General features: G+C 50.3%; 1 protein-coding gene and 1 long non-coding RNA gene across 5 annotated transcripts; one reads left to right on the forward strand and one right to left on the reverse strand.

The window, feature by feature from the left end:
- LOC110361459 (uncharacterized) lies at positions 1-2,082 on the reverse strand. Its single transcript, XR_010474100.1, has 2 exons — positions 1,964-2,082; positions 1-1,617 (listed from the first exon to the last, which is right to left on the reverse strand). It is a non-coding gene; the product is annotated as an uncharacterized LOC110361459 (long non-coding RNA).
- Positions 1,657-14,572, forward strand: GFI1 (growth factor independent 1 transcriptional repressor). Of its 4 annotated transcripts, none has more exons than XM_065071158.1 (7): positions 1,658-2,212; positions 3,719-3,950; positions 4,213-4,419; positions 8,964-9,379; positions 9,463-9,600; positions 11,175-11,340; positions 13,232-14,572. In XM_065071158.1, the coding sequence occupies exons 1-7, from the start codon at positions 1,946-1,948 to the stop codon at positions 13,408-13,410; spliced, it is 1,605 nt and encodes a 534-aa protein (XP_064927230.1). In that variant the 5' UTR covers positions 1,658-1,945; the 3' UTR covers positions 13,411-14,572. The 4 variants fall into 4 exon arrangements, with proteins under 4 accessions (XP_064927233.1, XP_064927230.1, XP_064927231.1 ...); XM_065071159.1 differs by having other exon boundaries at positions 1,658-1,949; XM_065071161.1 differs by lacking the exon at positions 3,719-3,950 and having other exon boundaries at positions 1,657-1,949.
- Positions 14,573-14,980: the final 408 nt, after the last annotated feature.

Below are 14,980 nucleotides of genomic sequence, written 5' to 3' on the forward strand. Positions count from 1 at the left end.
TCTAAAGACGAATATGTATTTCATTGTAACCAGGTCAGAATTGAGTTTGAGCCTTAATAGTAATTTACAGTAATGTTTTCTGATGCTTTCATCAGGCTCAGCCAAAGCGCCGTTTAGAAAGGTAATCGAAAGCCTATTAGTTCATCGTCCCATTTCAGAGGGAAACGAGAAAGACAGTTTTGCAAAAAGTCACAAACAATGAGTCAACGAAGACGCGTACACGAAATTACACCGAGTTGTTCTAATCTGGTTGTTTCTACTGATTCCAGCATTTATTTGTGATGCTGACGGCGTGAATGATTTTCAGCGTAATCAACCAAAGGCGCAGCAAGGAGACCGCGATACAGAGATGCCGTAAATAAAACTGCTGTGCCCAGCACCAGGAACTTTCCGGCAATAATGAAGGTGTGAAGGGCGATGTGTCAGTTGTGTTCTTCAACTTCCTTTTGTGTCACTGCTAGAGCATCACGCAAAAGGTTGGACGGTTTTCTCGTGGTGGTGCTTGCTTGCTTAGTTAGATTTTGGGAAGTCACGTTAATCCTATGTTCCACACGGTCTCACAGGCACAAAGTTTTTTCTATTTTTTTTCTGTGAATACGTCGGGGTTGGGTTCGTGGTGAAAGAAAGCACCTGTTCGCAAAGTCAGCGTTCTTCTGGACGCGAGGGAGGCTCAAGTTTGCTCCTGCCTTGTCCAACATAATTTTCGGTCGTTTCTGAAGGTTTAAATCTCGATTTGCTCGCTGCAGGGCCGTACTTCGGGCGCCCTACACTCATCGAAGTTGCTGGTGACCTGAGGTGTCTGAGAGCGAAGCCCAGAACCACCTCAGAAAGATACTGCAGAGCTGAGCCGGATTTCCTGGTTGCACCAGGAATCCGAGGCTAGACCTGGAAAACCGTGTTTTGGGATCGGGGAGTGTGTGCAGAGCAAGACGAGCCTTTTTCTCTTTGCAGAAGGGGGCACGTTTCCCCCCTGCTCAATGCGGGGGTCCCCGCTACCGTGCCCGCCTCCCCGGGTTAGCAGCCTGAGCACTGTCACGCAGGCGAGGAAGGCAACCGCTTCCCTCCCGCCTGGCTCCGCTCCTCTTTCGCCTTCGTGTTTGCATCGCTCTCAAGCTACAGAGCCACCGTGCGCCGAGGAGGGGGGGTGATGGGGGATCTCGCCTACCCCTTCCATATTTAACCATTACCTAAATCCGAAGGGAAATGAGCAAACCTCTAGGCTTGGGGCTTAAGGTATTTTCAGCGCCGTTGGGCGTATTTATCCCAAAAGAGTTTTCCACAACAAGTTATTTCTAGCCTAGGGGAGGTCTCCGTCGCCCAGGGCCCTGTCTCAGCCCCGATTATCACGCCACGCACGGCGGCGGGATGCGCGCTCCCGCGGCCGGGATGCTGCGCGGGCCGGCGGGGCCGGGCGGCAGCGGCGCCTCCGTCCCCTGCCCGCTGCCTTCGCCCGCCTCGAGTCAATCTGTGTTTTGAATCTGTGACTTGTTCTCGTTGCGGAAGTTGAAGAGGATCCAAGAATAGTTCAGATAGATGTGTGTAATTTCTAGAGCAGAACCCCGAGAGAAATTAAACGCCCGATTCCAGAATGACACTTTGATGTCACTTCAGCGAGCCCTGTGAGGTGGAATACGGGAAGACATTTTCATTTAAGGAAAAACAGAGAGAAAGAGAGAGAGAGGGAGAGAGAGAGGAGGGGGAACAGTGCTGATTTGAGAGGCTTTGGCCTTTTAAAAAAAATTGTTGCAGAAGCTCCTAACGCTCAGGAAGTGGAATTTGTGGTTTAGGGGGCCGAGCTCTGAAGGAGTTGAGAGAGACAGAAAAGAAAAAAAAAAGCCAACTCCGGCACCATTGCTCCTTAAAGGGAGACTAAATTTAACGTAACCCAAACTAGCAGACTGCGGCGCAAACCCCGTCTGCAGCCCAGCTCCCCTCACCCGTCCAGATGGGTAAGCGCTCTTACTTCGCTCGCCTCGCGTGGGCAGCGGGCGGGCCGGGGCGCGGCGGCCGCTCTGCTCCCGTCCCCTCACCTCACGTCCCCTCACCTCAGCGCCGGCCCGCGCGCGGCCTCGCGCCCTCACAGCAGCGGCCGTTGGCGCGCGCGGGCCCCGCGTGCCGCCAGCAGCGGCCGCGCGCGCGAGTGCGGCCCTCAGGCCAACGGCCGGCGGGAGGAGAGAGCAGAGAGCAGCGCTGGGCAGGTGCCGCGGGGCAGGTGGGCTGCGGGACTCGCCTTCTCACGGGCCCGGCCCCCGCCCGGCAGGCTCTGGCCTTGGGCGGCGGGGCGGGGGAGGCCGGCGGCGCTTCCGCGGCGTGGCTTTTGGAGGGAAAAACGCCGCGCCGGCAGGAAAACGCGGCGCTGGCGCCCGGAGCCCCTCAACGGCTGCGGCTGCCGTTGCTGTCGGGAAGGCCGATGCGTTATCGGGCCGCTTTGATTTCTCGCCCCTCGCTCGCTGCCAGCCCCCGCTCAAGGATAAACCGCGGCGCAGGTGGGCCTGGGCAGTAACGCTCCCACCCGGCCGGCGCCGTGCCCGGGGGCGGCGCCTCCCCGGTGGCGCGGAGCGGCCCTGCCCCCGGCGGGCACGATCGCGCCGGGGCGTTGCGGTGCAGCCAGGGTCAGCACCTGCGGGGCAGCTCCCACGTCCCCGCCCGCGGGCTCTGCTCTGGCCGGGGCAGGCAGGGCCGAGCCCCTTCCCTCCTTTCCCCGTTGGCAAACCTGAGGCCACTGACGTGAGAGGTGAAACGGAAAAAAAAAAAAAAAAAAAAAGGCAACTCCCCGAAGTCTCCCAAAAGAACGAAACAAACGTGGTTTGATCTCGTGTTTTGCGAAGTGTCAAGTGTTACAACAAAGGCAGCCCCCGGCGCTGTCTGGGTTCGAGTGAACCTCTCCTGCCTTCCCGCGAGGAGCAGCCTTGGGGCAGCTCTGGTTAAGCCGGTCACTGTCCTCCTTATCCTCCTCGGCTCCCCGCAGCACCCCCCAACACACAGGAGGTTTCCCACTTCGTCTCTACCCCGCCCCGGCTTTCGGTGCCCACAGCTGCAAGGTGCCGCGGCGCCAACAGCTGCGGGCTGCAAGAGAGATTCCGTTTTATTCGTTTTCGCGTTATCGTGGTTCGCGCTGGATGGGTGAATCAGTCCCTCCGACAGCAGCAGCCTCTCAGACGTCGGGTTTAGGCTGTCAGGTTTATAACGACTCTCTCGCCCGTCCCGACAGTAGCCCTGCCGTGGCCAGCCTGCTCTGGGTGGCGGTGACCGATAAGCCGTTTCGAGGGTGCGTTTTGCTGGCGCCGCTTCTGCCGCGGCTGCCGGTGCGGGCGCAAACATGGAGGCGCGGTGCGTCCATGCAGCCCAGTGTGGCCGCGCTCCCCCGGGGGGACAGCGGTGCACATGACCGCCCCCCCAGAGCCCTCAGGCCCCCGCTCGTGCGACAAACGTTGGCCGGCCGCTGCTGTTGCCTCTTCCCCACGATCCGGCAGCCGCCGTCGTGCCGGCATCCCTCCTCCGACGGGCCGGGCACGGCTCGCCGTCGGGCCGCCGGAGCGTGACCGGGGGCGGCGGGAGGCCGCGTAGCCGCGCTCCGGGGAGGGGGGCGAGGGGAGCGGGACCGGGGGCGGTGGCCCGAGCCACCTGCGCGCCGCCACCTGGCGCGCCGCCCCCGGCGAGCGACCCCTCCCGGCCGGCGCCCCCGGCCCTCACCGGCGGGCTCGGCGCCTCCCCGCAGGTCGCCTCCCCGCCGCCGCCCCGCGGGAGACTCGGGGGTGACGCTCGCCGCCCGCCGCCGCCGTGCCCGGCGCTTGGAGAGGGAGTGCGGCCGCGCCGGCCGTGGCAGCACCCCACCATGCCGAGGTCTTTCCTAGTGAAGAGCAAGAAAGCGCACAGCTACCACCAGCCCCGCTCCGCCGACGAGGACTACAGCCTGCGGCTGGAGACGGTGCTAGCCCAGATCTGTGCAGGTAGGAGTCCCGCGCTCGCAGACTTGCTTGCGGCGGACAGAGCCCGCCCGCCCCGCATCACCCCGCTGCCAGCGGCACCAGCACCGGCCGGTAGCTGTGCGGCCCCCCGGCACCGCAGACCCCGCGGGACGTCGAAGGGGCTGGTGCGGGGCTGGAGCGAGTCCGGCAGTAAAGCTTGGTGGGAGCGGAGCTGCCGCGGGAGGTGACTGGCTCCCACTGCCGACCCTCACTGAGGAGTTCCCTCTCCCTCTTTGCCCTACAGACAGCAAGATCCCCGAGGACACGGGGCTGTGCCGCACAGTCCTGCCCGATCCGGAGCCTTCCCAGGGGCGCTTCTCCCCGGAATCCCACCTTACCGAGGCTGCCGATGGCACCTCCGAGTCCGCGCCGAGCTGCGAGGGCAGCGTCTGTGACAGGGTGTCCGAGTTTGAGGATTTCTGGAGACCTCCCTCGCCCTCCGTCTCGCCAGGTAGGGCAGGGGAGAGCAGCCCTCAGCGAGGGTCCGGCCGGGTGTCTGTATGGGTGCCGAGGGGCAAAGTCTCATGGCTGGGCACTGCAAATCTGTCCCATTCACTCGTTTTTGGGTGGTCTCTTTCAGGTTGCTTTTCCAGCCTGTCTCCCACTGCTAAGGGAGCAGCGGGTGACAGGCTGTGGAAAAGTTGTGATGCCATCGGCCGTTGACTTTTTTGTTTCTGATTAATTGCTAGTGGCAGGCTGGTTATGTTCTAAAGGTCCCAGCATTTTCCTACAGGGTCCTGCTACTCGGAGTTTAGATGGTTTTTTTTGACACAGTAAAAATTTATACGAGGCTATCTATATAGCTGTAGCAAACAGCGTTGACTTTGTGTTTTGTACTACCTGCTACGTGTTTTCCCTAACTCCCTTTCAGGTTATTTCTTGCCTATAAAAAGGATCTCTCTCTCACTCTCTCCCCTCCCAACTCCCCCTTTTTTGTTTTATTTGCTTTTCTAAAAATGTATTCATAAAAAACAGATGAAAATAATGACGGTCAGATTTAAACACCCCAAATCCAGGAAACTCACACTTATGGCTCCAGTGCCTGTCTTTAGCTCCCTCGTCCCGCCTTTGATGTGGTTGGAGCAGCGGGAGATGCTGTCCCCAGCCTGGCGCGAATACTTATCTCGTTTAAGAATACAATGGTGTCATTTTATAACAACAAAAAAAAATATATATATTTATAAGCCCCACCTTTTATTGCCTTGGTTAAAAAGTCACAGCTGGAAAAAAAAAATTGCTGTCTTAGTGAAGGAAAAATTGTCTCAGCTTTACCAACTGAGAGCAAGATGCCTGCAAACGAATATTTAGTCCTGTTTCCCCACTGATTTTAGCACTTTGTCTTTATAGTGTCCTTGCATATCAATGGCTGGTTGTAATGATGTGGGTTTGCATTTTTAAAGCCTCCCTGTCTTTTAAGAGTCCTAAAGCCCTTTGAGTGAACATTCAAAATGCTGTCCGATATCATCACAGTCAGCCACGGGACAGTTTCAGTCTGTGCAAAGGACAGACGGGACCAAATACAGCAATGTATCAGTCTATCTTTTGCTAATACTTCTGCATAAAGTGTAGCAATGTGTGCAATTTTTATTCTAACGAATACGTCCTTCTCCTTCCCCAAATAATTATAATTTCTGCACGGGAAATAGACCATTTTCACGAGGTGTCTAAAAAACAGAAGTAAAATGGAGCAGGTATTTACCGGGGCTGCTCTGCCTTTTCCTTCTTCCCACTCCTTTCTTCCCCCGCTGTGGGACTCATTAGCTCCCCATCAACCATCCAGCTACCCAGGGCAGGTATCTTTGCAAAATAAGGGTGACACCCCCAGATGAAGATTTTTTGGAGGGAGTGGGGGAGGCCAGTCTTGGGACTGTCTGATCCCACGCACGGGAGGAACAGAAAGGTAAGAGACTCCAAGTACCATAAGGAAAGAGCTTTATTAAATGAACCTCGGTGCACTGAGAGAGGTTCTGTTGCATTAATGATGAAGGCAGTGGCAGCAGGGTTAGACAGTTGGGTTTCCTCTCACAGCCCCCCCAACTGCTCTGCCTTCCAGCTGCTTTGTCACATTCGTCGCAAAGCTGAAATTTGTGCCTAGGTCACTTCTGCAAGATGCACTGGTGAGAGACTGGATTTCTATGATTGTGTTTGTCTGGGTGGGGCACAGGTTTTGTGCTTTGACAGGCAGCGCAGATGAGAAATTATGTTTCTAAATCATGCTCAGGGCAGGTGCGGTGAGTAGTATGATCACCCCCTTATTCCTAGAAGTGAACGTAGGTGCAGGTTACACTTCAATACACAGTGAAAGCCAATTTCAGGTTTCTTTGAGTGCTGTGCTGCTGATCCAGGCGGGCATGCACAGACATAATACCTGTTAACACTCTAATATGTTGTTGACTCCATCAGTGCAAATCACTTTGTTATTTAACCTCACTTTCTACGTGTGTCTGTAATCATATGTGTTTGCATATACAGAAGGTGCCTGATAGATCAGTGCAGCAGTTTATTAGTATCTCTTTATAAGCCTGTTGATGCTGCAGTCTTGAAGAGAGGTTTTTACTGGCTAAAAATGAGTTTTGATGAGAGTGTGGTGTTTTGTGGTCTGTGGAGGACACTTGAATCTGTCTTTGCTGTGCATATCAATCTGTTGCCAACCATTTCAGACTGAGTTTGCCTTGCCTTCAAAAAAGACCATTTATGTTTTTTCTCCCAGAAGTGGTTTATATAAATGCTGCACAGAATTGGTAGGAAGAGGAGGGAGAATCTGTCCCTCCCTTCTCACTCCTTGGAGGCCTAGAAGCTGTGGAGTAGAGGAGAGACAGACACCGAAGGCCCCTGCAGTGTGGCAGAGCAGGGTTTGCAGGTCACCTTGACACTGGGAACAGGGCTTGGATGGCTTGAGCTTGGATGGCTTGAGCATGGTGTGAGTGGCTCATCTGCACTTGTGATTGAGAGGCCTCCAAAGTGTGTGAGGTGATGGAAGGAACGTTGCACGCAAACTGATCTGTGGTGCAATGTTTACCATGTCCCATGTTGCCAGTTCCAGGGGCTCAAAAATCAGGTCAGCCTTCCCTCTTCTCACTCAACAGACTGGCTTAGAAATCAAGATTGTAAGTAATACCTTGTGGATATTCAGTTCTAGCGTTGAAATACTGAGGGTTTACATTTTCATGCTTTTCTTTACAACCTAGGCTAGAAGTTGACTATAAGAAAAAAAAAAAGTTGAACAAGCAAACAAAAGGAAAGCTGAGGGCCTGATGAAATCATGCAGTTTCAGGAGCTGGGGCTTTAAGATAGTTTTGAATCTTGTGATAAAATCGTGAGAGATGGCAACACTGAAACTGGATGCAAAGACACAGGGTAGATGATGTGACGCTGACCACAACTTTGCAGTCAGTGCAGAACAGGAAAAATCATGCTCAGCACCATGTCAGCTAATTTGATTTCATCGCTCTGTTCAAATGTCCCAGTTGATATGTGCACATATGTTTCCAACCAAAAGACTGCTAATTTAAGTGGAAAAATTTGAGACTATTAACCTCTGAAATTATGTGAAAGATAGGAAACAGTCAAGTCATTCAAAGTTCAATTTTCACCTCATTTCTCACTCCATTCTGTAACTCTCCATAACCATCTGCCTATCCAAATGGATAGCCTGACAGATCATGCCTTCCTTCCCTAGCCCACCTCTTGTTTGTCAAAGGTTGAGAAAGCCATGGGAGCTGCGAAACTGACAGGAATGAGAAAAAGCAAGAGAGCAATTGTAGGTGGACATGCTTTTGGGTAAGGGAGGTTATTCTGGAAGCTCAAGTTCTAAAGGACGCCGATAGCTCTGTGAAGCGTCAGCACTTCAGCAGTTAACTGATTCATCTTTTCATTGGCTCACTGAAACATTTGTCCAGTGGAGACATTTGACTCTCCCATTGCTGCTGCCTGTTGTGATGAAGAGTAAAAGCAGAGCACCTCGGGCATTAATCAGCATCTTTGGCTGACACAGTTGGGGTCTGGTACCTCATGTTCCCTGCCCAACTCTGCTTTCCCCTATGCGAGGCTCCCTGAGCATTTGTACCTTTAGATGCTTATCTCAAAGGCTGCTTTGCTGCCATTGTGTCAGACTCTGCTATGGGCCACCCAGGTGTGATTCATCTTGTGGTGCCCACTGCCCTGGTCATTGTCAAAGGTGAGCCTCTTAGAGCCAACTGAAGCCATCTGAGCTTGTCCTGGTGGAAGATTGCTTTGATTATGACTGCTAGGAAAATCTTTTCATCTCTTCAATTTTTAATGTGGCCTATACCGATGATTTTGCAAAGCTCTGCTTTGGATGGACTGTTTCTTTACTTGGAGAAACTCAGAGCAATCTGAATCACTCATGTTTTTATTTAGATGAGGACTCATTTATTTTTTTCTGATAAAGTGAGGCATGACATTCAAGCACCTCAGAAGCTGTTCTCTGTTTCAATTATGCTGTATGGACAGTTGTGGCATGAAGTTGAGAGACTAGATTTGGGCATTAAATTGTGCAACAAGCAGTTTTTAGTTTTGTTGAATAGGTGAATCTCGGCATGCTTGCTCCTTCTGGCACCTCTGTAATGTCATATATATTATATGGATGTGTGGGATCTACATCAGAACTCAAAGATGTGGACTGTCAGCTTTGATGCCCATCTTGGGACACTGAGAAAACCAAAGGCAGTTGCAGACTGGGTTGTTTAGTGTCTCAGGAGTCAGATCAGTGCATACACACCTGGGCACCCAGAGATGGAGACAGACAAAATCAGTGGCTGCTTTAAATAATCTGTCTGAGACAGCAGGTAGTCCTGGATGCACAGACATTGCCATACAATATGACATGTCTCTCATTAGAGATGAAAGGGTGACCGTAATGTGAAGTAGAGGGTTCTGGCTCTGGACTCAAGTCTGAGTGCTGAGATGACTCTGTCTTGTGATACTGCCTGGATTGTGAAGCACACTAATTTCCATGCCCTTTTGTTTCTGCAGCCTCGGAGCGATCTGTGTGTCCATCCTTAGATGAAGCACCCCCCTTCTCGGTGCCCTTCAAACCATACATGTGGAACAGCCTGGGTGGCTCTGAGCTGAGGCACCTTGTGCAAAGCTACAGGCCCTGCCCGACGCTGGAGCGAACCTCAGCCCTGGGTCTCTTCTGTGAGCGAGGCTCTGAGCCTGCCCTCTACAGTGCAGAGTGTAGCTCTTCCCTTGGACTTTACGGTGACTTCAGCTCCACAGCCCCAGGGCTGTTTGAGCGGCCACCAGCAGCACCACCCAGACTCTACGCTGAAACACAGCCTGGGCTGCAGCAAGAGAAGGGCCCAGGTGGCATCAAAGTGGAGTCAGACCTATTGTGCCGCCCATTGCTCATCAGCACTGGCTCTTACAAGTGTGTCAAGTGCAGCAAGGTAGAGATCTGTTTCTCCCGCACTGGTTATGACTCTTCTCCTTCTCCTTGGTGAGCCTGACCCTGTGTGCTCTCTCCCCTCAGGTCTTCTCCACACCGCATGGCCTTGAGGTACATGTGCGCCGCTCACACAGTGGCACGAGGCCCTTTGCCTGTGACATGTGTGGCAAGACCTTTGGCCATGCAGTCAGCCTGGAGCAGCACAAGGCCGTGCACTCGCAGGTGAGAGTGGGGCGGGCTGCCAGGGTGAAGGTCCAAGGGCCAGGGCCAGCTGCTTGCCCTGGCTGGTTCTGGGGAGGCCATGAAGGCCATCACAGGGCAGTAGGCGGGCATCTAAACCAAGAGGAAGAGAACTTGGTGGGCTCACAGTGGGTAGTTGTGGGTGAAGAATATGGTGGCAGAGGGTGGGCAGCTAATGAGCAAAGGAGCAACTCAACAAATAAAGAACACAGGCTTTGTTTCCATTCCCCAGACCTTGCGTGCATCTGTATTAAGCAACGGGCACTTTTGGCACTCCAAAAGTAACAGATAATAAATAATAAATTTTCACTTTTGAAGCTGGAGGTTGTAATGTGGATGTGGACTGTTTTTAACAGCTAAAGCAACTCCCTGTGCTTTTTTTTTTCAATGCAGCTCTACTCATGCTTTCTTCTCCCCTCCCCCAAGAAGTGAGTCTTCCCTTGTTTGTAGTCATTGTGTCTGTACAGGGAACATCTGAACGACCAGTCAGGTATAGAGCACAGACTTCGCCCGTCTCGACACCCTCTGAGTCACACACCAAAAGAATATGGTAGTTAATTTTGGTAGGAGGATTTGTAACATTTTCCACCTACTGATATTGTGCCATATTTCCCCTTCACCCACCCACTTGACCTGGCATATCTTCCTTCTTCAGATTGGCTTTTGGAGGATAGAGTTACAGCCATGTTTTTTTCCTATTTTATTTACAATTTCATGAGTGTAATAGCAGAGCTCAAAATGAGTGAAAATATCACCTGTTAAACAATGATGAAAAGAGAAGCACTGCATATTATGTCCATGGAGGGGACAATATTTCAGGAAGAGGACATTAGAAGCCAAATAAACTAAGACGATTGTATGAAAGCATAGCAGGAAGAGGAAGGTATGATGGCAGTTAAGGGATAGAAAGAACAGATGACTTATCATGGAAGAAAGTGGTAGAATGAGGCAGAGGAGAGAGACAGCAAGATCTTAATGCATTTATTTTGATACGTTAAAGTAGTAAGCCAAAAAGCTGTTTTCCCTAGGTGCTCTAAGTACCTTTCACTTGAATTTTAATGGAACTACAAATAAGGAGTTAGTTGTTACCTGCCAGCAGAAGTCAGCCTGCCACAGAGATTTCCCAGGAGGGCCAAGCAGACCTCAGCACCCACTTCTCTGTGCACAGGGGAGAGGTGGCTTCTGCACAGTGCTGCTGCTGTTTGGCTTCCCACAGGAGTGATCATGTCTTGGGCCCCTGCTGAAATGTGCCTGTGGATTCTGCCCAGTTGGTCAGGGCTGCTCCCACCTGGCCATTTGTGCCAGCAGGAAAAGCTGTTCAATTAAATTTTTGTGAAGAGCAATGCGCAGCACTGGAAGAGGGTGCATTATCTTTTTTATCGTGTGGTGATATCATGCCAGTGTTAGCATCTCCGCAGGCCAGTCCAGCTCTCTGGAAAAGTGTAAGTGCTTGCTGAGGCAGAAAGGGAAACACTGATGGGCTACTGAGCAGTTTGTTGCTGGTGGGATTGTTGGTGTGGTGTAACGTGTGTGCGTTTGGGCTCCTCTCTCTGCAGGAACGCAGCTTTGATTGTAAGATTTGTGGCAAGAGTTTTAAGAGATCTTCTACTCTGTCCACCCACTTGCTCATCCACTCAGACACCCGGCCCTATCCGTGCCAGTACTGCGGGAAGCGGTTCCACCAGAAATCTGATATGAAGAAACACACCTTCATTCACACAGGTCAGCCCTGCAGCTGCTGGTGTTCAGCCCCAACTGTGAGAGCAGGTCTCTGAAAAGGTCTCTCGGCAGTGGTCCACTTCTCCTCAGCTGGATCAGTACATGCACCTCCCCATACTTCTCTCTGTCCTGCTGCTGTTCATGCTATCTGAGCTCTACTTGTGCAAAGGAGGGTGATTTGAATGTGGTTTCATGAAAAGCAGCTGCAAAATAACCCAAATCCTCGTAATCCAATCAGTGTTTCTTTAATAGGATCCACCAATGTTTATTCAAAGAGCTTTTGTGTAAGATGATTTGTAGGGTATTATATTGATGTAGCCTTGATTTACAGCTGAGGTCCCTGGAAAATGACAGGTGAATTTGATGGCAGCAATTCTTTTTGCAGGATCTATCAATTTACAATAGGAACAACAGGAGCCTCCTCCTCTAGATCAAATACCAAACCGGAGGGCCTAGGGTCTAACTCTTAGTCTAAATATTTGTTCAGAGATTGTCTGCTCTTCCACCCAGACTTTCTGAGAAATGACTGCAGTTTGATACAGAATGGAAGGAGAGGTGCAGAGTTCTCAAGTTTCGCTGTTAGTAATAAACATGGAAACTAATAAAGTGCAGGTGAATCACTGAAGGAAATTGTTTTAAAAATATAATTCAGTCAGCAGGCAGGCTTATCAGAAATCTTTAAAATCTTGCTTTTCAGACCTGCATCATTAACTTAAAGTAGAGGGAAATGAATGATGTGTGAGGTACGGAAGCATTTGTAGACACAAAACAACAGCGGGTACTGGCCAAATCCAAGATTCATATAGCCAAAATCCTGTTTTCTGATGGTGACCACTAGGAGATATCAAGGGTGATGCCTAAAAATGGCAAATACGTAGAAAGATGGCATTATATGTAGTGCTGTTTAGTTGTAACTTTTCTAGATGACAAGCAGTGAACAATTAATGTTACTTATAAAGATTTTCCACCAGATGTTTGCTGGATGAAAATGAACTCTTTAGGAAGGAACACAAAAAGTATTTCTGTGGTAACTTTTTCAAATGAGGCCTAATTAAGCAGAATTTCAGCAAAATTCTGAATCAGTCAAAACCATTATTTTGTTGTGAGGTCAGAAACTGTGCTGGGGCTTTTAAATTGCTAATATAAAACCAGGTCCTTAACGGAATTGGGGATCCCTTTCATATGCAGAACATGCTTTCATATTATTTTATGGCTCTAAGAATCTGATCTTCAAACATGCAAAGAGTTTGTTGCTCAAGCTGAAGTCAGTGGGGTCTGCAGGTGAAAAGCCACTCTGAAAATCAGGCTTGGTTTTTGTGGTTGGGTTCTCTCTTATCTGTTATTTGACAATAAACAGTATGAAAATGCACTGAGATCCTGCTCACATGGAACGGGACCTCCCTTTTGGGATAGATCACAGCTCAGGGGGTTTGGCATAACAACCCCCATCAATCTATTCCACCTGCCCCTATACTGATGCTATAATAATCAATGTTAGGTGTTCAGCATAACCTGGGGGTCTTCCTGCATGCTCCACTTGCTTCTAGGACACAAAGCCAGTTTAAAGCACACAGAGCCCGTGCAGCCGAATGAATTCACAAGTTATGGTGTCCTGACAGCACTCTGTGCTTCGGGCTGCTCCCAGGATTATACCGGGCCGATGGAGGTGCAGCCAAGTCCAGGCCTGCTCAGCTGCAGTGCAGGGTCAGCTAATGCTGTGGAGCTCTCCATTGCATGTTTTTTTATAAGAACGACTTCTTTGGTAATCACACAGGAATCCCTTTGATTAGCTCCAAGGCCCAGTGTGCATTTGCTGTTTGCTAAGGTCCTGTGTAAGCAGCATGTTGCTTCTTTCACACCTTCTCTCTGTCTTTCTCCCACCTTCTGTGTGCAGGTGAGAAGCCTCACAAGTGCCAGGTGTGTGGAAAAGCTTTTAGTCAGAGCTCCAACCTCATCACCCACAGTCGGAAGCACACAGGCTTCAAGCCCTTTGGCTGTGACCTGTGTGGCAAAGGCTTCCAAAGAAAGGTGGATTTACGGAGACACCGGGAAACACAGCACGGCCTGAAATGAATTCCAGCTGCAGTACAGAAAGCACCTACAACACTATGAGAACAGACTTCCTTGACTCTCCTGCTGGACCCAAGCCCCATCCTAAGCACAGACTCTGGCATTACCTTCCTGACCAGGAGCTTGGAGAGAAGTGGACAGGCCCAGGCATTGACAGCTCAACCTGAATGACTGTGAAAGCGGAAATTAAACGCTGGGGTCTCTCTCTTCCCTTCTCTGTTTCTGAAATAACACTGGAAAATAAGCCTGTTAGATATGAAGCCTGATACTCCAAAGATGGATAAGCTACCAAATACCTGAAGCTGTAAAATATTTTTCCCATGGCCAAGATGAATCCCCTGAAGTTTCCAGTAGCTTGAATCACCTTGCAGAGAAACATGAGTATAATGGTGTTTACATGGTAAGGACAGAGAGCCATCAGCACATGGTGCGGGGAGCACTTGCCTTGGTTGAGTTTCAGTGCTAAACGGCTTCACTCTTGGTTTCCTGTCAGGAAAACCTGAAGGATCAGGACTGAACTGTGCGGTTTGACATCTCACTTGTTTTTAAGCAAAGGTACTAGCTTGGACCTAATCCTGCTCTCACTTGTTCTGGTGCAAATCAGGAGCTGCATTAACAAAGAGGCCCTTTTTAATCTCCGAGAGCCATCTCTTTGTGCAAGGCCTGGCTGTGTGCATGTGTTTGAGGCATGGGGGTTACTTCTTGCTACATCCGCTGGGGAGAAGGAAGCTTGTGAAAGATGTGGAAAAGCCAAAGCACAGAGTTATGCCTTATAACTACAAATCCATCCAACAAGTGATCCTGACTGAGGAGGGCAGGAGCACTGAGGAGGCACAGACTTGCTGTCCAGAACCATTACTGACTTCGGCGTTCTGGCTTGTTCTAATAACTGGAAAATAGCTACTTAATAGCATCATTTGTATATTTGTTTTTGGTTTTTTTTCATTTTTTAAAGGGAAACTCAGCTGAGGTGGGCAGGAATCATAAAAGTATAATTGACTGAATTTGCCTTAAATGACCCTGCATGTACCTCAGTTAAAAAAATGCTGGTTTTACTTTGTTGACCGGTTTGTAAATGTCCTTATTAAGATTTTATGGAGTGTCTAATGTTTATTGGTACATATTTATTGGAGTAATGTTTTAAGTTAATAAAGTATTGAGGATGGTCCTGAGTGATTTTTATTTAATACATAACTTCAGCACATTTGTGAATGTCAGCCATTACGATATACCCCAGTGATGGTCAGGGATATGGCATTCGAGGAGATAATGCAGGCACAGCAGAATTTGCGCAAGGGCTCTGGTGGTTAAGGAACACAACTACCATATTTATTTGTCCAGCTGCCACTGATTTCAGTAAAACACTTCACACTTTGGAAGACTGGGGTATGCTGTGCGTAGGCTTATCACCATGAAAGGGTTTAGAGGGGAAACAGCAGTTTTAAATGTCCGCTTTGGAAATTCAGACTGTCAGAAGTCCCTGCTTAGCCTGGGAGGAACTTGAACGCCCTCCCACAAGATTAAATGTCTGTGCCGGGGAGTTTGCAGGGACACCTGAGCAGCAGGTGCATCC

Source organism: Columba livia, chromosome 8 (assembly GCF_036013475.1).
Source record: "Columba livia isolate bColLiv1 breed racing homer chromosome 8, bColLiv1.pat.W.v2, whole genome shotgun sequence".
In the NCBI taxonomy this organism is placed as follows: domain Eukaryota; kingdom Metazoa; phylum Chordata; class Aves; order Columbiformes; family Columbidae; genus Columba; species Columba livia.

Excerpts from the sequence above, each read along its gene's own strand:
- GFI1 (XM_065071158.1), top strand. The coding sequence starts at position 1,946 with ATGGGTAAGCGCTCTTACTTCGCTCGCCTCGCGTGGGCAGCGGGCGGG. Across the intron at positions 3,951-4,212 it reads GCTAGCCCAGATCTGTGCAG|ACAGCAAGATCCCCGAGGAC; the intron begins GTAGGAGTCCCG and ends TTTGCCCTACAG. Across the intron at positions 9,601-11,174 it reads ACAAGGCCGTGCACTCGCAG|GAACGCAGCTTTGATTGTAA; the intron begins GTGAGAGTGGGG and ends CTCTCTCTGCAG.